The sequence below is a fragment of the Panthera leo genome, chromosome C2 (assembly GCF_018350215.1).
Source record: "Panthera leo isolate Ple1 chromosome C2, P.leo_Ple1_pat1.1, whole genome shotgun sequence".
NCBI lineage: Eukaryota > Metazoa > Chordata > Mammalia > Carnivora > Felidae > Panthera > Panthera leo.
In genome coordinates this window covers 128,617,598-128,638,684 of record NC_056687.1, presented here as the reverse complement: position 1 = coordinate 128,638,684, position 21,087 = coordinate 128,617,598, and the positions used below count along the sequence as shown (strand labels likewise).

The 21,087-nt window shown below is 39.4% G+C and overlaps 1 protein-coding gene across 1 annotated transcript; it reads left to right on the top strand.

Annotated features, from left to right (window-relative positions):
- The first annotated feature begins 1,284 nt into the window (after positions 1 to 1,284).
- On the top strand, positions 1,285 to 20,791 carry SRPRB (SRP receptor subunit beta). Its single transcript, XM_042954904.1, has 8 exons — positions 1,285 to 1,495; positions 2,238 to 2,332; positions 3,166 to 3,243; positions 7,171 to 7,253; positions 19,464 to 19,600; positions 20,098 to 20,149; positions 20,228 to 20,237; positions 20,736 to 20,791. Exons 1-6 carry the CDS (start codon positions 1,342 to 1,344, stop codon positions 20,100 to 20,102), a joined length of 552 nt encoding a protein of 183 aa, XP_042810838.1. The 5' UTR covers positions 1,285 to 1,341; the 3' UTR covers positions 20,103 to 20,149; positions 20,228 to 20,237; positions 20,736 to 20,791.
- Positions 20,792 to 21,087: the final 296 nt, after the last annotated feature.

The window sequence follows — 21,087 nt, the reverse complement described above, 5'->3', positions numbered from 1 at the left end:
CCCGAAGCCCCTCTCTAATTCACTTTATGCACTCTGATCTTTCCAGTACCCCGCACCAACTGCTTCAGATGCAGTCCTGATAACTCTCCCTCTTGACTCATCACATCCAATGAATCACCACATTCTATATTTTCCTTCTACACATCTTTCAAATCTGTGGCTTCCTTCCCACACCTACCTCTGTTCTGGTTCAGACCCTGTGCATCTTTTGCCAAAACACTGAACAGCTCCCAGTTGGTCTCCCTGCCTCAGTCTCTCCTCTCTCAAATCACAGTTGTCCATTTATCTGCCATTCATCTATGTTACCCCCAAATGACATTTCTCATTGCATTCTGGATAAAATCTAGGCTCCTCAGCATAACACATTATCCCTTCAGGTCACTCCTGCCAACCTTTCCCGCTTCATCTCCTGCCACTTCTGCAGAAATGATACCAGCTTAATGACAGAATGCAAAGTGGCAGCCCCTAAGCTGACCACTTCTGGCCCCATAGGTGTTTTATTTAGGCGACAAGTGTTTGTTTGCTTGTTTGTTTTAATGTTTTTCATGACTTGCTGAAATTTGAAAAATGGAGCATTTCCCTTTCTGGCTTCTCTGGAAAAACTGGAAGAACGGGCCACTTTGGTCCCACATATGTCCGCCTGGCAAAGTAGTGGCTGCCCGCTCTGGAGAGGAATGGCAGCTACAGTTTTCAACAGCTCCACCCCACGCTCTGATCTTCCTAGTTGCTTCTCTCCGTGTAGAAATCTCAGTTACAGCCCTAGATTTACAGTATAGGTGCATTGAATTGCTCGTTTTCTTCAACACAAAGCTTTCTCCTTTTACACCTGCGGAAGCTAACGCATCCCTCATGCTCAGTTCCCGTCACGTTGCTCCAGGAGCTTTTCTCTGAACCTAAGGTGGACTAAGCGTCCCTTTCTGTATTTCCATGTCGCACCGTACATCCTCTGTCAAATTCCATGCCATATTATAGTCAGATGAAATGTTTGTGTAATGCTTGAGATCCTCACAAGACTCACCTCACAAAGCGAGTGACTGGAAATCCTCAGTGCCGATTTCTTAAGCAATTCATTTTATTCATCCATCATTCCGTCAACAACTATGAAAAGTGTGGCGACATTTGACTCCTATCTTAAAAGATAAAAGTTTCACTCGTGAAATACCGCTGGCTCGATGTAGTGTTCATGAGAACTGCAACTCCCATCAGGACCTTCGCGATCCGGGTCCCGAAAGGAGGAAATACAACTTAGGAACTACCACTCCCGTGATGCTCCGCTTCGGCCGCCTGCGCAGAGCCCAGGGCCACGTTGCTTTCCCGGCGCTGGAGACACGCATCTCAGCCATGGCTTCCGCGGAGTCGCGGCGGATGGGGAATGGAGGCAGTGTCGGGGGCGCCTTCCAACCCTACTTAGACTCCTTGCGGCAGGAGCTACAGCAGAGGGACCCGACGCTGCTGTCAATCGTGGTGGCGCTTCTCGCAGTGCTGCTGACGCTGGGTAAAGAGGTGGCCGGTGGTTTTGGCGGGTTCACGGCGGGCGGGGTCCCGGCTTGGACTCGGCTTGTGCAGACCGCCGACGCCGGGAGGCGAAGGCGTTTGAGGAGCATCTGTAGAGGGAGACTAACTTCTTACACCAACCTGCCCTGTTACCTGAAGCAGCGGGAGTAGTGCTGCGTTAAAGAGGATCTCCTGCGACCCTTGGACGTCTTCGTCCTTGGGTGCACGGGTTGCTCTTTCTTCATCGGCCCCTGTTATGCCTGAGCGCGTGGTCCTTACCCCCACCCCCTCTTCCTTTTTTTGCTCTTATTACCAAGACTCTCGGGCTCTTTATTCCAAGTTTGTGTCCTGGGAACTGAGAATACATAGTAAGACAAGATTGCACTTGAGGAGTCCACAGTCGGGATGGGGGTGTAGACACAGGAAGGTTGGCAGTTGATAGTGGCCGGCACTCGGTGGAGTCCCTGGACGGTGTTAAATAGGTTACACGTTAGAAGCTTGGGGGCACAACATCCCACTTTATGGGAATCCAAGAACCGAGAAGTCTATTTACACAACTCAGGCCTTCCCACTGTTAACAACAACAAAAACGATTGTAATGGTGGTAAAAATACAATAAAAACTGAGATCCGGCTGAATGAGGTGTTCTGTGGTAGACTTCTGTTAACTTCCCTACCCCAACCGTACAGGCATACTAGTGATACTACAAGGCATAACTTTGGTTGTTTTTCTCTGTTCCACAGTGTTCTGGAAGTTCATCCGGAGCAGAAGGAGCAGTCAAAGAGCTGTTCTTCTTGTTGGCCTGTGTGACTCTGGGAAAACATTGCTCTTTGTCAGAGTAAATGCTTTGATTTACCTCTCTCCTAAACTTGATAGAAGATTTTAGGCCATCCTAATATTCTTGTGAAAGGAAAGGAGGCTGATATTGATAACTGGGGAGTTAATTCTTGACTCACTTGAAAAGACTTGAAAAACTTGCTAAGACACTTGAAAAACTCATAAATTGAATTTTTTTTCACCATTTCTGTTTTCTTGGCACTTGCCAGATACTGACATTTAGTCCTTATCCCATTTAAGGGTTTTATGTAACCCTTCTCTTGTGGTGGCCAAGGATGCCAGAAAAGCTGGAAAGATAAAAGACAGTGATGTCTGTAGGGTGTATAATTTGTTGTGTAACAAACTTTTCTGAGAACTTGTCAAGGAGGGTTTTTAAAAGATTGATTCTTTGACATATTGGATTACTTAGCCATCTTTTCACAAATATTTAATCTTTTTAGTATTTTAAACCGTTTTTTGTTACAGAGCATAGCAGAGGTTTTCTTCTTATTCTTCTTTTGAGAGGATAAATTATTTCCTTTCTACTACAGAAATACAATTTGCAGTCATTTGTGATGATTAAAAATATTTATGGAATGTTGGTAAATTTGGCCACTAACCATTTGAAACTAGTTTCCCCACCCCCATCCTTTCATTGTGGAGAGGGGAATGAAGATGCAATTAATTAGATTTTTCTATAAGGAAAAAACAATATAGTCCTTTTCAGTTGTTGCAAGCAATACTCATTTATTTGACCTGACCCATTAGAGAGTTAGAACAAAATTATTTTCTTTATATTTGCTATTTATATATTTACTCTGATCTCCCTCATATTGTTGTTTGTTTTTTTAACAGTTGTTAACTGGCCTTTATAGAGACACTCAGACATCGATCACTGACAGCTCTGCTCTGTACAGAGTCAACAATACCAGGGTAAGGGTTTCCTAGAATGTTGGAAGTCTGACAATTTTACTTTACTTTGGTCTGTCAGGAAAGGACATTTGTAGGATGAATTAGTCTGAGGGTGTAGGTACCATTCATATCTTATTTTTATGGATAAGTAGAGTCCATGTAACACATTCTGCTCTCGGTCATCCAAGCAGCAGATTTAATCATACCATCCCCTGCTTTGTACCTCATGCACACTGATGTTACATCACATTTTACTAGTTTTTGTTTCTTGTCTTCTTTCCAACTTTACCATGAGTTCTTAAGGGTGAGCATTAAGCCTTTTCATTTATATTTTGAATAGGTAATATATGTAATGGGACCAAATTTCAAAAGGTTAAAAAGAATATTTGGTTTGGGGCACCTGGGTGGCCCAGTCGGCTGAGCATCTGGCATCAGCTCAGGTCATAATCTCGCAGTTCCTGAGTTCAAGCCCTGCATTAATCTCTCTGCTGTCAGCATGGAACCCACTTTGGGTCTTCTGTCTCCCTCTCTCTCTGCCCGTCCCCCGCATGTTCTCTTGCTCTCCTTCTTTCTGTCTCTTTCTCTCTCTCTCTCTCTCTCTCTCTCTCAAATAAACAAAAAAAAGAATATTAGATGAAAAGTAATTTTGCCTTTCCCATCCCTACTAGGTCTTCTCTTTAGAGGTAATAACTTACCATTTTTCTGTGTACCCTTCAGATGGTCTATGTATATGCAGATATATCTGTGTACCCTTTAATTTTCTCTTAAAGATTTTATTTCTAAGCAGCCTTTTTTTTTTTTCCCCATTTATTTATTTTTGAAAGAGAGAGAAACAGAGTGCGAGCAGGAGAGGGGCAGAGAGAGAGGGTGACACAGAATCCAAAGCAGGCTCCAGGTTCTTAGGTGTCAGCACACAGCCTGATGCAGGGCTCGAACCTGCAAACCATGAGATCATGAACTAAGCTGAAGGCGGACTCTTGACCGACTCAGAGACTCAGGCGCCCCTTTAAGCAATCTTTGTATCCAACCTGGGACTTGAACTCCGTGCCGTGATCAAGAGTTACACGCTCCATCAACTGAGCCAGCCAGGCACCTCAATTTTTTTTTCTTTTTTTTCCTAACTATTTATTATTTTTGAGAGAGAGAGTGTGTGTGTGTGTGTGTGTGAGCGAGGGAAGGGTACAGGGAGAGAGACAGAGGATCTGAAGCAGGCTCTGTGCTGACAGCAGAGAGACTGATGCAGGGCTCAAACTCACAAACTATGAGATGATGACCTGAGTCAAAGTCGGATGCTTAACTGACTGAGCCACCTGGTGCCCCTTTTTTTCTTTTTAATAGTCTATTCTGCCCACTGTTTTTTGTTTTGTTTTGTTTGTTTTTGTTTTTTTTTAAACAATATGATGTGGTTGGGTTGTTTTGTTTTTCTCCCTCATTTGTACACATAGTGCTGCCTAGTTGATTTGTGAGTATTTGGCTGTACCATTCAATTAAGTTCTAATTTAGTAAGAGCTCTATTAATGAACTGTTTGTTATAATCTTTATTTTACAATATTGCAATGGCTATCTTAGTATATATGAGTATATTTCAAAAATACCAGTAAGGAATCATGAGAAGGACTTTTTGTGTATCTGTGTAGCCCCAGAATGTGGAAAGTGACTGCCAAGTCGATTGTAATGCATAGGTATTTGGTGAGTGGAGGAAAGGTTAGGTGGCTGGTTGGAGGGTTAGATGTATAAATCGATGAATTAAAGTGGTTATCTTAGAGACCTTTTCTGCTTTTTTGGTGCCTCCAGAATTAAACATTGTAAACAAAGATAAACATTCTTTTAAATGTCTTACAGATATTTTTTGCATTTTTCAATAACAGCACTCTTTCTAGCCCAGTCATTTTTAAACTCCCAAGATTTTAGGTTTTGAAAGTTCAGGTTTGGGAGATCTTTAATTCTTGGGGCACTTGGGCCAGATTTTTTAAGTGGGATATCCCAGGGTATACTTTAAACTTGTGCTTTTCCAATAGAATAGCCATTGGCCATGTGTGACTATTGAGCACCTCAAATGTGACTAGTCCAAATTGAGGGGTGTTGTAAGTGTAAAGTATACACCAGATCTTGAACTTGGCATGAGAAAAAAAAAAGTAAAATGGCAACAATTTCTTGAGTTTTTTACTTGTTAAAAAGATATTTTATTTATTTATTTATTTTTTAAATTTATTATTTTTTTTTAACGTTTATTTATTTTTGAGACAGAGAGAGACAGAGCATGAACGGGGGAGGGTCAGAGAGAAGGAGACACGGAATCTGAAACAGGCTCCAGGCTCTGAGCTGTCAGCACAGAGCCCGATGTGGGGCTCGAACTCACGGACCGTGAGATCATGACCTGAGTCGAAGTCGGCCGCTTAACCGACTGAGCCACCCAGGCGCCCCATTAAAAAGATATTTTAGATATATTGGGTTAAATAATATATTTATTAAATTAAATTTACTATATCTTTTTTTTTACTTTTTTAATACAGCTTTTGGAAAACTTTACATATGAGGCCTGCATATTTTTTATTTGAAAATGTAGAACATTCCTCCCTTGTTTTTCAATCCTTCTCTCCACATCCCCCCCCACTCCAGTATGTTTTAGATCTAGTCCCTCTCTCAGTGTATCATTAATATTCTTTCTGAATTGCTTATAGTGGTGTAGTGCTGATTATGAAATGTGGTAGTCGGTCCCAACCTGAGGTCCCTAGACTCTTAACAGAATTTTTTTTTTTTTTTTTTTTTTTTTAAGCTAGCACACATATTTTTACCCATAAAAGACTACACAAAGTGACAGGTCATAATCCAGCTGTAATCATGTCAGATCTGTGCATGATACTGACTCCCTCCTGCTGAACAGTGTGGTTAAGGCTGGCTGTGGATAAGGTAGAACATCGGAGAAAGGTTCCATGGGCCTGATAAGTGTATCAGGATTATACCAGAGAGTCTATGAGCAAAGCCATATCCATATTGAACCTGAGGTCAAGAATGAAGACCTGGAATGAATAGTCCTTAAGTGGGTGCTTAATGAGTCGACTCAGGAGGGACACAACACCCCCCTCCCGTTTCCGTGATTCACACAAAATATTGACATTTGGAACAAATAAATGGTGTGTCTTGTCAACAAATATTTAAAAATTAAATTATAGTGGGAATGTAAAGGAATGTTTTGTTGTTACAAAGATTGGGGATCCCTGTAATGGTAACATGGTGTGGTAAAGTGTAGGTCTCCTATTACTTTATTTACTTTGTTAGAATTTACTACTCTTTTCACATGTTTTTGTCTTTATTCATACTGATATATTTCTCCAGCCTCAGATGGACCACACTTCCATGACTCCCTCACAGGGTCAGGTTTCTTAGGTGCCCTTGGAGCATTTATCAAAGTTGTAATTTTACATTTATATATAATTTTGCATTGTGTTGATCTTTCTTTTTTTAGAGTTTATTTATTTTGAGAGTGCATGTGCTCGAGAATGCCTGAGCACTTGAGTTGGGGAGGGGCAGGGAGAGAGAGAATCTCAAGCAGGCTCCAAGCTGTTAGCACAGAGCCCAACGTGGGGCTCAGTCTCCCGAACCAAGAGATCATGACCTCAGCTGAAATTAAGAGTCAGACCCTTAACAGACTGATCCACCCAGGCACCCCGTGTTGATCTTTTATTATATATTATATTATAAACCCTGTTGGAACAGGGATCATATCTGTTTTTACTCCCTGTTAAATCCCTGGAGCCTCTACTAATGATTTATAAACAGAAGATGCTTTGTGAACTTTTGTTTGATTCATTAATTATGGTGAACCTTTTTTTGTTCATTAATGAATTGGACACTGTTCTGGTACTTGAAATCTGATATGAAAAGTTTATGTTATGAATGTGAATCAGGACCACAATATTCATTTAATGTTATTGCTGTCATCCTTAGGGTGCTAGCCTGACCTTGATTGATCTCCCTGGCCATGAGAGCTTGAGACTTCAATTCTTAGAGCGTTTTAAGGCTTCAGCCAGGTAAGTAGGATTTAGAGTGAACTTGCCTGAATCTGTATATCAAGGTCACCCATATTTGCTCTGGTGGTATTCAGGAGGCAGCCTGCTGCCCTGCCAAGGAAAGCATAGACCCTGGGGTCAACCATGTCTGGTTTGCAAGCCCACCTTTACTGGTTTTTATGAGGATTGTATGAGATAATGTTTGAAAGTGTTTCTCAAGAGTGTTCAGAAAGCATTAACACTTACCATGTTAATAAAATTTTCATTTCCTTTGAGGACAAATTGTAATTACATGTAGAGCTATTAAAATCTGAAAAAGGAATTTTAAAGCTAGGTGAAATCCTAGAAGTTATTTAAATCCAATATTATATATTTCTGTTCTTAAATTACCCAAATTTAATGTCTCAAAAGTACAGAACAATATTTTCTTATTTCTTTTAGTATTGTCCTAGTGTTACTCTTATTTCCTGAAATTCTTGTGCTGCAGTTTATTCTTGTTTTGTCTCTCACACTGGTGAAAACTTACGAGGGAAATAATATACCACATTTCATTGATTTTTTTTTTTTTTAATACCACATTTCATTGATTTTAAGACATTTTATTATCTATGAAATTAGAATGAATGCTTTTTATGGTTGTTTGTGTCATAGTTTAATTGGCAGTATTTTTCTCTTTCTTAGTTGTACCTGAAATAAGAATGTGTCTTTTAATTGAGGAATCTTAGGTTTGATGGAATGTGGTAGTTATTTCTTTCATTATTTATGAAGATGTCTTGACTTTTATTTTGTTGTTTCTTCCTTGCCCACAAGATGGTGATGATGAGCAGTCTATCATGGATGAGACTGTTGTGTGAATTTTTTAAAAAATAAACTTTTTTAGAGCAGTTTTTGGTTCAGAGCAAAATTGAGCAACAGATCTAGAGATTTCCCATATTACATCCCCCTGCCCTTGAGCCAGCATATGCATAGCCTTCCCTGTTATAAGCACCTTCCACCAGAATGTTCATTTGTTACAATTGATGAAGCTACACTGACACATCGTAATCATTCTGAGTCTGTGTGTTTTTTTTGTTTGTTTATTTTTGTGAGAGACAGGGAGAGAGTGAGTGAGTGAATGAGCGAGCGAGCGAGCGAGAGAGGGGCAGGGAGAGAAGGAGACACAGAATCTGAAGCAGGCTTCAGGCTCAGCTGTCAGCACAGAGCCTGATTCTGGACTCGAACCTACGGATTGTGAGATCATGACCTGAGCTAAAGTCAGACATTTAACCGACTGAGCCACCCAGGTGCCCCTGAGTCTGTGTTTTGCATTAGGATTCACTCTTGGTGTACATTCTACAGATTTGAACAAATGTATAATGACGTGTATTCACCATTGACAGTATCATACAGACTGTTTTCACCATCCTAAAAATCCTCCGTGTTATGCTAATTCATCCCTGTCTGTCCACTAATCCCTGAAAACTACTCATCTTTTTTATAGTTCCCATAGCTTTGCCTTTTCTAGAGTGTCATATAATTGGAATCATACAGTATGTAGACTTGCAGGGCGGCTTCTTTTACTTACTAATATATATTCATGTTGCTTCCATATTTTTTCATTGTGTGATAGTTCATTTCTTATTAATGCTGAATAGTATGTCTTTGTCTGGATGTAAACAGTTTATCCTTTCACCTGCCTAACGACTTCTTGGCTGGTATAAAAATCGCGTGTAGGTTTTTGTATGGACATTAGTTTTTGGGTGAATATCAAGGAGTGCAATTGAAGAATTATATGGTAAGAGTATGTTTAGCTTTGCGAGAAATTGCCAAACTGTCTTCCAAAGTGGCTGCACCATTTTGCATTCTCACCAGCGATAAACAAGAGTTCCTGTTGCTCTTCATCCTGACCAGCCTTTAGTGTTGTCAGTGTTATAGATTTTAGCTGTTCTAATACATAGGTAGTAATACCTAACTGCTTTAATTTGCATTTCCATGAAGACGTTGATATGATGGGGAACATCTTTTCATGTACTTATTTGCTCTCTATAAATCTTGTTTGGGGAGGTGTCTATAAAAGTTCCTTGACCTATTTTTAAATGGAGTTATATGAGTTTTTTATATATTTTGGATAACAGTCCTTTATCAGATCTTTTGCAAATACTTCCTACCAGTCTGTGGCTCATTCTTCTGATGCTGACGTTTGTAGAGCAGAAATTTGTATCTTTCAATAAAAGATCAGTTTATTGATCTTTGTTCATGGATTGTGCCTTTAGGGTTGTATCTAGAAAATCATTGCCAGACCCAAGATACCTTGATTTTCTCCCGTGTTCTCTCTGAGGAGTTTTGTGCTTTTGTGGTTTACATTTAGGTATGTGATCCATTTTGAGCTAATTTTTCTGAAAAGTATACAGCCTATATTTATTCATTGTATGTATTCATATTTTTGCATGTGGGTATTTAGCTGTTCCAGCATCATTTGTTGAAAAGATTATCTTTGTTTTGTTGTACAGATCTTACTTGACTTATAATAGGATTATATTCTGATAAACCCATAGTAAATTGAAAATTGAAAATGCATCTAATACACCTACCGAATATCATAGCTTAGCCTAGCCTGCCTTAAATGTGTTCAGAACACCTAGATTAGCCTACAGTTCATCAAAATCATCTAACACAAAGCCTATAATAAAAGTGTTGAAAATCTTAATGTAACTTGTTGAAATCTGTAGTAAAAGTGAAAAACAGACTGGTTCTGTGTATTGATTATTTACCTTTGCAGTCGAGTGCCTGACTGGGAGCTGTGGCTCGTTGCTGCTGCCCAGTATCACAAGAGATTGTTCTGCATATTGCCAGCCCAGGAAAAGATTAAAATTCAAAATTTGAAGTCTGGTTTTTACTGAATGCGTATTGTTTTCACACCTTTGTAAAGTAAAAAAAAAATTGTAAGTTGAACCATTGTAAGTCAGGGACCATCTGTATTGCCCTTGACCAGATTAATGGACTTTGTTCTTTTGATCTCTGTTTTCATCAGGACCTGCTGTCTTGGTTAACTAAAGCTTTATAGTAAGTTGGGCAGAGTCAGTCCTCCAGCTTTGTTCTTCATTATTATGTTGGCTATTCTGGGTCTTCTGCCTCTCCATATAAACTGTAGAATGTGTCAGTATCCATGGAATAAGTTGCTGAGGTTTTGATTGGATTTAATTGTATCTATAGATTGAGTTGGGAAGAAGAGACATTTTGAAACTGTTTAGTCTTTGTATCCATGATTGTGGAATGTCTCTGTTTATCTAGTTACACTTTGATTCTGTTGATCAGTTTTGTAGTTTTCCTGATACAGATCTTGACATATTTTATTAGACTTATACCAAAGGTTCATTTGGGGAGGGGGGGGGGGATGATAATGGTATTGTGTTTTTAATATTTTGTTGTTGTTGTGATTGTTGTTTTTTACTGCTTTAGGATATGAAAGCCTCTCTCTAGAAAGGATTCATATTTCCTCCTGTTGGGAGCCCTAGGGGTTCATGGAGTCTGCCCATTTTTTTTTTTTCTCAATTAGCCTCTTTATTTTAAAGAAAGGCGGGGGGGGGGGTGCATTTCTGCCTCCATTGTATGGTTCTTGCCCCATTTGTTTCTTGACATTTTGCTTCTCATATACTGTTACTCATATGAAAGAAGCTAATATTTGATAAGTATTAACTTTCTAGAAGATAATTTTTTATAGTTATTTTTAAATTTATATCCACATTAGTTAGCATATAGTGCAACAATGATTTCAGGAGTAGCTTCCTTAATGCCCCTTACCCATTTAGCCCATCCCCCTTCCACAACCCCTCCAGCAACCCTCTGTTTGTTCTCTGTATTTAAGAGTCTCTTATGTTTTGTCCCTCTCCCTGTTTTATGTTATTTGTGCTTCCCTTCCCTTAAATTCATCTGTTTTGTATCTTAAATTCCTCATGAGTGAAGTCATATATTTGTCTTTCTCTGACTAATTTCACTTAGCATAATACTCTCTAGTTCCAAGCACTTTGTTGCAAGTGGCAAGATTTCATTCTTGATTGCTGAGTAATATTCCATCCTATATATATATATATATATATATATATATATATATATATATATACATACACACACACACACACACACACACACGTATATATACATATACATACACACACACACACGTATATATACATATACATACACACACACACACGTATATATACATATATATACATATATATATATATATGTGTATATATATCGCATCTTCTTTATCCATTCCTCAATGGACATTTGGGCTTTTTCCATACTTTGGCTATTGTTGATATTGCTGCTGTAAACATTGGGGTACATGTGCCCCTTCGAAACAGCACACCTGTATCCTTTGGATAAATACCTAGTAGTGCAATTGTTGGGTTGTAGAGTAGTTCTATTTTTAATTTTTTAAGGAACCTCCATACTGTTTTCCAGAGTGGCTGCACCAGTTTGCATTCCCACCAGCAGTGCAAAAGAGATCCTCTTTCTCCACATTCTTGCCAACATTTGTCATTGCCTGGGTTGTTAATGTTAGCCATTAGCCTGACAGGTGTGAGGTGGTATCTCATTGTGGTTTGGATTTGTATTTCCCTGATGATGAATGATGTTGAGCATTTTTTCATGTGTTTGTTGGCCATCTGGATGTCTTCCTTGGAGAAGTGTCTATTCATGTCTTTTGCCCATTTCTTCACTGGATTATTTGTTTTTTGGGTCTTGAGTTTGATAAGTTCTTTATAGATTTTGGATACTAACCCTTTATCTGATACATTGTTTGCAAATATCTTCTCCCATTCTGTCGGTTGCCTTTTAGTTTTGCTGATTGTTTCCTTCGCTGTGCAGAAGTTTTTTATTTTGATGAGGTCCCAATAGTTCATTTTTGCTTTTGATTCCCTAGCCTCTGGGAGGTGTTGAGTAGGAAGTTGCTGCGGCTGAGGTCAGAGAGGTTTTTGCCTGCTTTCTCAGAACTCTAGGATTTTGATGGCTTCCTATCTTATGTTTAGGTCTTTCATCCATTTTGAGTTTATTTTTGTGTCTGGTGTAAGAAAGTGGTCCAGGTTGATTTTTCTGCATGTCGCTGTCCAGTTTTCCCAGCACCATTTGCTGAAGAGACTGTCTTTATTCCATTGGATATTCTTTCTTGCTTTGTCAAAGATGAGTTGGCCATACACTTGTGGGTCCATTTCTGGGTTGTCCTGTTCTGTTGATCTGAGTGTCTCTTATTGTGCCAGTAGTGTACTGTCTTGATTACAGCTTTGTAATACAGCCTGATGTCCTGGATTGTGATGCCTCCAGCTTCGGGGTTTTTTTTTTGTTTTGTTTTTTGTTTTTATTTTAACGTTTATTTATTTTTGAGACAGAGAGACAGAGCGTGAGCAGGGGAGGGGCAGAGAGAGAGGGAGATACAGAATCTGAAACAGGCTCCAGGCTCTGAGCTGCCAGCACAGAGCCCGACGCGGGGCTCGAACTCAACGAGCTGCAAGATCATGACCTGAGCCAAAGTCGGACTCTCAACCGACTAAGCCACCCAGGCGCCCCAAGCTTCGGTTTTCTTTTTCAAGATTGCTTTGGCTATTCAGGATCTTTTCTGGTTCTGTACAGATTTTAGGATTCTTTGTTGTAGCTCTGAAGAATGCTGGTGTTATTTTGATAGGGATTGCATTGAATTGCATTGTAGATTGCTTTGGGTAGTGTTGACATTTTAACAATATTCTTCCTATCTGGGAGCATGGAATATTTTTCCTTTTTTGTGTGTGTCTTCTTCAATTTCTTTCACAAGCCTTCTATAGTTTTCAGTGTATAGATTTTTCACCTCTTTGGTTAAATTTATCCTGAGGCATTTTATGGTTTTTGGTGCATTTGTAAATGGGATCGATTCCTTGATTTCTCTTTCTGTTGTTTCATTATTGGTGTATAGGAATGCAACCAATTTCTCTGCATTGATTTTATATCCTGTGACTTTGCTCAATTCATGGGTCAGTTCTAGCAGTTTTTTGGTAGAATCTTTGGGTTTTCCATAAGAATATCACGTCATCTGCGAAGAGTGATGGTTAGTGATGGTTAGCGAAGAGTGATGGTCCTCCTGACCAATTTGGATGCCTTTTATTTCTTTGTGTTGTCTGATTGCTGAGGCTAAGACTTCCAATACTGTGTTGAATAACAGTGGCGAGAATGGACATCCCTGTTATGTTCCTGACCTTAGGGGGAAAGCTCTCAGTTTTTCCCCCCATTGAGGATGATATTAGTGTTGGGCTGTTCATATATGGCTTTTATGATCTTGAGGTATGATCCTTCTATCCCTACTTTCTTGAGGGTTTTTATCAAGAAAGGATGCTGTATTTTGTCAAATGCTTTCTCTGCATCTATTGAGAGGATCATATGCTTCTCATTTCTTTTATTGATGTGATGTATCACATTGATTGTTTTGCAGATATTGAACCAGCCCTGATGCCCAGGTGTAAATTCCACTTGGGGTCGTGGTGAATTATTCTTTTCATGTATTGTTGGATCCAGTTTGCTAGTATCTTGTTGAGGATTTTTGCATCCATGTTCATTAGGGAAATTGGTCTGTAGCTCTCCTTTTTAGTGGGGTCTTTGGTTTTGGAATCAAAGTAATGCTGGCTTCATAGAAAGAGTTTGGAAGTTTTCTTTCCATTTCTATTTTTTGGAACAGCTTCAACAGAATAGGTGTTAACTCTTCTTTAAATGTTTGGTAGAGGGGTGCCTGGGAGGCTCAGTTGGTTGAGTGACCAACTGTGGCTCAGGTCATGATCTCACAGTTTGTGAGTTCGAGCCCCGCATCGGGCTCTGTGCTGACAGCTCAGAGCCTGCTTCTGATTCTGTGTCTCCTCTCTCTCTCTGCCCCTTCCCCACTCATGCTCTGTCTCTCTCTGTCTCAGAAATAAATAAACATTAAAAAAAAAAAATGTTTGGTAGAATTCCTCTGGAAAGCCATCTGGCCCTGGACTCTTGTTTTTTGGGAGATTTTTTATTACTAATTCTATTTCTTTACTGGTTATGGGTCTGTTTAAATTTTCTATTTCTGACTGTTTCAGTTTTTATATTTGGTAGTTTATATATTTCTAGGAATTTGTCCATTTCTTCCAGATTGCCCATTTTATTGGTGTATAATTGCTTGTAATATTCTCTTGTTTGTATTTCTGCTGTGTTGGTTGTGATCTCTCCTCTTTCACTCTTGCTTTTATTTATTTGGGTCCTTTCCTTTTTCTTTTTGATGAAACTGGCTAGGGTTTATCAATATTGTTAATTCTTTCAAAGAACCAGCTTCTGGTTTCCTTGATCTGTTTTGTTTTGTTTTGTTTTGTTTTGTTTTGTTTTTTGTTTCCATGGCATTGATTTCTGCTCTAATCTTTATTATTTCCTGTCATCTGCTGGTTTTGGGTTTTATTTGCCGTGCTTTTTCCAGCTCTTCAAGGTGTAGGTTAGGTTGTGTATCTGAGACCTTTCTTCCTTCTTTAGGAAGGCCTGGATTGCTATATACTCCCCTCTTATGACTGCCTTTGCTGCATCCCAGAGGTTTTGGGCTGTGGTGTTATCATTTTCATTGGCTTCCATGTACTTTTTAATTTCCTCTTTAACTTCTTGGTTAGCCCATTCATTCTTTAGTGAGATAGTCTTTAGTCTCCAAGTTTTGTTATCTTTCCACATTTTTTCTTGTGGTTGATTTTGAGTTTCACAGCGTTGTGGTCTGAAATATGCATAGTATGATCTCAATCTTTTTGTACTTGTTGAGGGCTGATTTGTGACCCCGTATGCGATCTATTCTGGAGAATGTTCCATGTGCATTGGAGAAGAATGTGTATTCCGCTGCTTTAGGATGAAATGTTCTGAATATATCTGTTAAGTCCATCTGGTCCAATGTGTCATTCAAAGCCATTGTTTCCTTGTTGATTTTCTGTTTAGTTGATCTGACCATTGTTGTAAATGGGGTGTTGAAGTCCCCTACTATTATGGTATTATTATCAATGAGTTTCTTTATGTTTGTGATTAGTTGATTTATATATTTAGGTGTTTCATGTTTGGAACATAAATGTTTACAATTGTTACATCTTCTTGGTGAATAGACCCCTTAATTATGATATAAAGCCCTTCTTCATCTCTTGTTACAGTCTTTATTTTAAAGTCTAGTTTGTTTGATGTAAGTATTGCTAGTCCAGCTTTCTTTTGGCGACCATTAGCATGATAGATGGTTCTTCATCCCCTTACTTTCAATCTGAAGGTGTCTTTAGGTCTAAAGTGGGTCTCTTATAAACAGCATATAGATGGATCTTGTTTTCTTATCTACTCTGTCTTTTGATTGGAGCATTTAGACAATTGACATTTAGAGTGAGTACTGAAAGGTATGAATTTATTGCCATTATGTTGCCTGTAGAGTTGGAGTTTCTGGTGTGTTTTCTGGCCCTTTCTAGTCTTTGTTGCTTTGGGTCTATTTTTTTCCCCTCTTTTCTCCCTTCAGAAAGTAACCCTTAAAATTTCTTGCAGGGCTGGTTTAGTGGTCATGAACTCCTTTCTTTAATTTTTGTTTGGGAAACTTTTTATCTCTCCTTCTATTTTGAATGACAGCTTTGCTGGATAAAGAATTCTTGCCTGCCTATTTTTCCAGTTCAGTACATAGAATATATCCTGCCACTCCTTCTAGTCTGCCAAGTTTCTGTGGATAGGTCTGCTGCGAACCTGATCTGTCTTCCCTTGTAGGTTAAGGACTTTTTTTCCCTTGCTGCTTTCATGATTCTCTCCTTGCCTGAGTATTTCGTGAATTTGACTATGATATGCCTTGTTGATGGTCTGTTTTTGTTGAATTTAATGGGAGTCCTCTGTGCTTCCTGGATTTTGATGTCTGTGTCTTTCCCCAGGTTAGGAAAGTTTTCTATGATTTGCTCACATAACCCTTCTACCCCTTTTTCTCTCACTTCATCTTCTGGGACTCATATGATTCTGATGTTCCTTTTAAATGAGTCACTGATTTCTGTAATTCTTCAATCATGCTCTTTTGACTTAGTCTTCCTCTTTTTTTCTGCTTCACTCTTTTCCATAGGTTTGTCCTCTGTGTTGTCGATTCACTGCTCTGGTTCATCCATCCTTGCCACCATGGCAACCATTCGAGATTGCAGCTCAGTTATAGCATTTTTTATTTCATCCTGACTGGTTTTGCTTCTTTTATCTCCACAGAAAGGGATTCTAATCTATTTTTGACCCCAGCCAGTATTCTTATGATCATGATTCTGCATTCTAGTTCAGACATCTTGCTTGTATCTGTGTTGATTAAGTCCCTGGCTGTCATTTCTTACTGTTCTTTCTTTTGGGGTGAATTCCTTCGTTTGTGTCATTTTGAAGGAAGAAAAGGAATTAATAAAAATTAAAAAATATAAAAATTAAAGACAACACAAAAATATCAAAGGATACTAGATGCTATATCTGTTTTGGTCTGGTTGTTGAAAGGAGCTTGGTATATTAGAGAAAAAAGACAAAGATTAAAAAGAAAACATTTGAAAAAATGAACACAATAAAATAGAATACAATAAAATGATGGAAGGAAAATAGAATTTTAAAAATTTACCAAAAATTCAAAACTATAGTAAACAAAAGAAAAAATCTTTTCAATAAAAACATAAAATATTTTCTCTTTCTGTATTTAAGAATAACAAAAAAAGAAAAAAATTGAATAGATGGATCAGTGAAGAAAATACAATTGAAATTACATTGGTTTCCCCTAGAAGTCAAACTAGGAAGCACTTTATAGTCTGTAAACTAAGCATGCAGAGACTTGTGGTGGTCCTCCTGAGGGCAGTTGGCCCAGTTGGACGGGGCCTAGTGTAACAACTCCATTCTCCACTAGGTGGTGCTGCTTAGCTTACTGGGGTAGATTGTTGTGGCACATGTAGGCATGTATGTGCCTGTGTGGGAGGAGTGAAAATGGCATCATCCACCTACTCAGTCTGTAGTATCAGAACTCTGTTCTCTCCCCGACCATCAGTTAAGCCTCCCTCCTTTGTCTCTGGCTCCTGTGCACTCCCCGTGTTTACACTGTCTGTGACCAAGCTGTCAGGCTTCTAGGCGGCACCTTCCTCCTGAGCTTTATCTAAGGTGGGCTGTGTTTCCCAATCCCTCACTTTTGAGGGACTGCAGCTTTGACCCGTTCTGTCTGGGGAGGGTCTCATTGAGCAATGGCCAGGTGCCTGCCCACCCCCAGGAACTTTCAGGAGACGGTGCTGCTGCCGGATGCCCAGAGACTGTGGCTGGGTGCCACCCCGCCCCAGAAGAAGTTCGTGTGATCATGTAGCAGCAGAGTTTCAGGGATTATGGTAAATCACAGCACACGTTTGGCACCAGATTTTCCCCTTTATGCCCTTGTCCCAACACCAATGAATGTGGTTGTTCTCTGGGGTCTGCTGGGACCTTTGCCTGTGGGGAGGCCACACAGCCTCTACCAAATGTCCTCCCAGGAGGGGAACTGCCTCTCCACATGTGGCTCGAGGATCCCTCGGACCTCACTCTCTGCTCCTGGGGATTCACTCTTCCCACCGGAGCACTGCCAGGTATTGAGCTGCGGAGTTTCAGACTCTGTGCTCCCCCGTCTTAATGGAATTTAACCCCCCTCTTTTCTCCTTTCTCCCTTCTTTGTTCAGTCCCTCGCAGACTCTTCCTTTTCTCCCCAACTGCTTTTGTGGGGTGGGGGGGTGCTTTCCCATAGTCTCCCCCGTCCCTGTCCTCTCTCCACAAGCAAAAACAGCTCCCTGCCTTCTGTGGCTTCTCTCTCCTCCAGTTCACCTCTCTGTGCTGTGTACCTGCTGAGTTCTGTGGTTCAGGTTGTGCAGATTGTTGTGTTAATCTTCAAATCAGTTTTCTAGGTGTGCAAGATGGTTTAGTTTTGATCTGGCTGCATTTCAGGGACAAGACACACACAAAAAACTTTCATGTTGTTCTGCCGTCTTGGCCCCACCTTCTGGGGGCCTCCCTCTTTCTGCTTGAGAATCTTACACCATGACAGAATGTAAATTCATACCCCTGCTGTGTGAGACTCAAGATACCTGATACTTCAATTCCTCCTGGATTATTTTCCCACATCAGACTCCACTAGACTGCTTTTGAGTTCTAGGCTTTGTGCTAGGTGTTCACTTCCAGCTCCCCAACTGCATTCTGGCCATTGCTCTTTTCCAGTTACACCTGAGTATTCAAACCCTGGTCCCTACAGTCTATTATCTGTTATTTTTCCTGAACTGCTTTGCTTAAGCTTTGATACCTCTTTATTTCTAGCACGTGAGAATTCTCACTGTTGCTGCCTTAGGTTGGGCCCTACTTGGGTAATATAAGATTACCCTCTTATATGTATCTGTCTTCCATTAAGCACCAATATTCTTTGTAATGGAAGAGCATAAATTTTGTAGCTCAGTGTGTCTTTCCCCTTTGCTACCTGGTTTCCTCCCTCCCCTTTCCTACCTTCAGTTCTCTAGGCCATGCTGTTCCACTCCTTTGTGCTCTGCATGCACTACTTTGCAGACTATCTGTGTCCCAGTTTTGTGTCTGGCTAAAATTCAGCTCTGCTATTAACGTCTTCATATACATACGTATATATATGTATAGGTATATATGTATGTATATATATATGCACATATGTGTGTATACATAAGTGTGTATATGTGTATATATGTACGTATACATGCATATGTATTATATTAACGTATGTATGTTAGAGCATGCGCACGCACAGGGGAGATCGGTGTGGGGGAGTAGGAATCCTAAGCAGGCTCCAGTGTGTTAACCAACATTGGGCTCAGTCTCACAAATTGTGAGATCATGACCTGAGCCAAGACTGAGTCTGATGCTTAACTGACTGGGCCACCCAGGCACTGATCTTTTTAGATCAGTCATTGATACATAGTAACACTTGGTAGTCCTTTGTTTTGTTTTTGGGTTTTTTTTTGCATTTTTATACAACTCGATAAAAAATAGTATTTCAAGCTGTACAGTCACCAGAAGTACACAGTTATCAAAAAAGCACACACTTCACTTGGCGTCTCCTCAGCAGTCCTTTGTTAAGTATTTGTGTGGTGTGATTACATGTGTGCATATCTATCTGCATGTGAGTCTGTTGTGTGTTATTCATTAGCATTGAACTGGCTGAGGTTAAGGACATGATTTTTCAACACACTGCTGCACTGTTGCATGTTCACATGCTGCTTTTTCTTTCTCTGTCTCCAGGGCTGTTGTGTTTGTTGTGGATAGTGCAGCCTTCCAACGAGAGGTGAAAGATGTGGCAGAGTTTCTCTATCAAGTTCTCATTGACAGTATGAGTTTGAAGAACACACCGTCATTCTTAATCGCCTGCAATAAGCAAGGTGCCATCATGTTTTCCAGCAATCATAATTGAGATTTTTGTGGGATTGCTACTAAGAATTAATACATTTATCTATGATTGTTATTATTGAGAAAGAGCTAATTATTAATGGACTATGAAGAATTTTAAATCTTAAAATTGTTTATACATCTGCATTTTCATGAGTTTTACCATACAAAGGAGTGACTATGATCAGTTTTTCTTTGATACAGTGTTTTGCATTTTTTAAAATTATAAATCATTTTACTTTATTTACCAAGCTGTTTTGTCAGATTGACAATATGTCATCTCACACACAGTTGTGGAGGGCCAGAGGGGGAGTCTCTCCTTTCAAACAAATTTACCTTCCAGCACATTTCATCAAGGGGAGTTTGCAGAAGTTGTTTTTCTTTAACCTCATAGCCATTAAAAACTTTTCATCATACCAAGTGAAACTAGGCTTCAGTTTCATTACCTCTAAAATAAGATAAACTAGTTGATTTTATGGTCCTCTTTCAGATTAAAATTCTGATTCTATGAAGAGCCCATTGCATTTCTCAGAAGTGATCAGGTAGTAATAACCTTAATGATGTCTAATCAGGAATCGGTCTTAGAATCATTACCTGACCTCTCTGTTTTTTCTCTTCAGTATAAAGAGAGTAAGTAATATTTATTTGGGTTCTGCTATGTGCAAACCAGTGTTTATCTCTTACCAAGGTGCACTTGAGTAACATACCATCTTAGTATCAGCTGGAAATCTGCTTAGTTTACTTTTATATGACAGGGTTTTTCTGTTAGAGTGAAGGCTCTTGTTACAATAAAAAAACTGGTAGGTGTTCTTTCTGTTACACTGGCTGGACTTCTGTACATATTAATTTAAAAGGTCTGTAAGATGTAGAAAACTTTCAGGAAAGAACTAGTCAATTTTAGGGTCACAAGCTTAATACATTTGTAAGCATTTTTGTAGGAAAACCCATGCATGCAAATATAAAGCTTATTACTTTGATAGTGGAGCTACTAATGGTAAAAAGCTCTTTTAAAAAACTAAAGGGAAAAGAAACTTACTGGTTTAAATAGGAATTTTCCATATGTGCAAGAAGTTTTGGGAAGAGACCCTTTCTGGTTTAAACTATAACAGTGTCTTTATTTCTGTACAGACATTACAATGGCAAAATCTGCAAAATTAATTCAGCAGCAGCTTGAGAAAGAACTGTAAGTATGAATAAGTCATATTGGTTAATGTAGATCTTAACTCTTAGGAAATACAGATATATTGCTTAAAGTCTGGTTGTATATGATTATCATAGTCTGATAAATAGTGTGAAATATATTTGTTAAATAATTGACAAAATTAATGGAATTTTAAAAAGTATCAATGGGATGTTCATGGATACTTCAAAAATTCATGGATAGGGGCACCTGGGTGGCTCAGTCGGTTAAGCGGCTGACTTCGGCTCAGGTCATGATCTCGCGGTCCGTGAGTTCAAGCCCCGCGTCGGGCTCTGTGCT

Excerpts from the sequence above, each read along its gene's own strand:
- SRPRB (XM_042954904.1), top strand. The coding sequence starts at position 1,342 with ATGGCTTCCGCGGAGTCGCGGCGGATGGGGAATGGAGGCAGTGTCGGG. Across the intron at positions 2,333-3,165 it reads AAACATTGCTCTTTGTCAGA|TTGTTAACTGGCCTTTATAG; the intron begins GTAAATGCTTTG and ends TTTTTTTAACAG. Across the intron at positions 7,254-19,463 it reads CGTTTTAAGGCTTCAGCCAG|GGCTGTTGTGTTTGTTGTGG; the intron begins GTAAGTAGGATT and ends CTCTGTCTCCAG.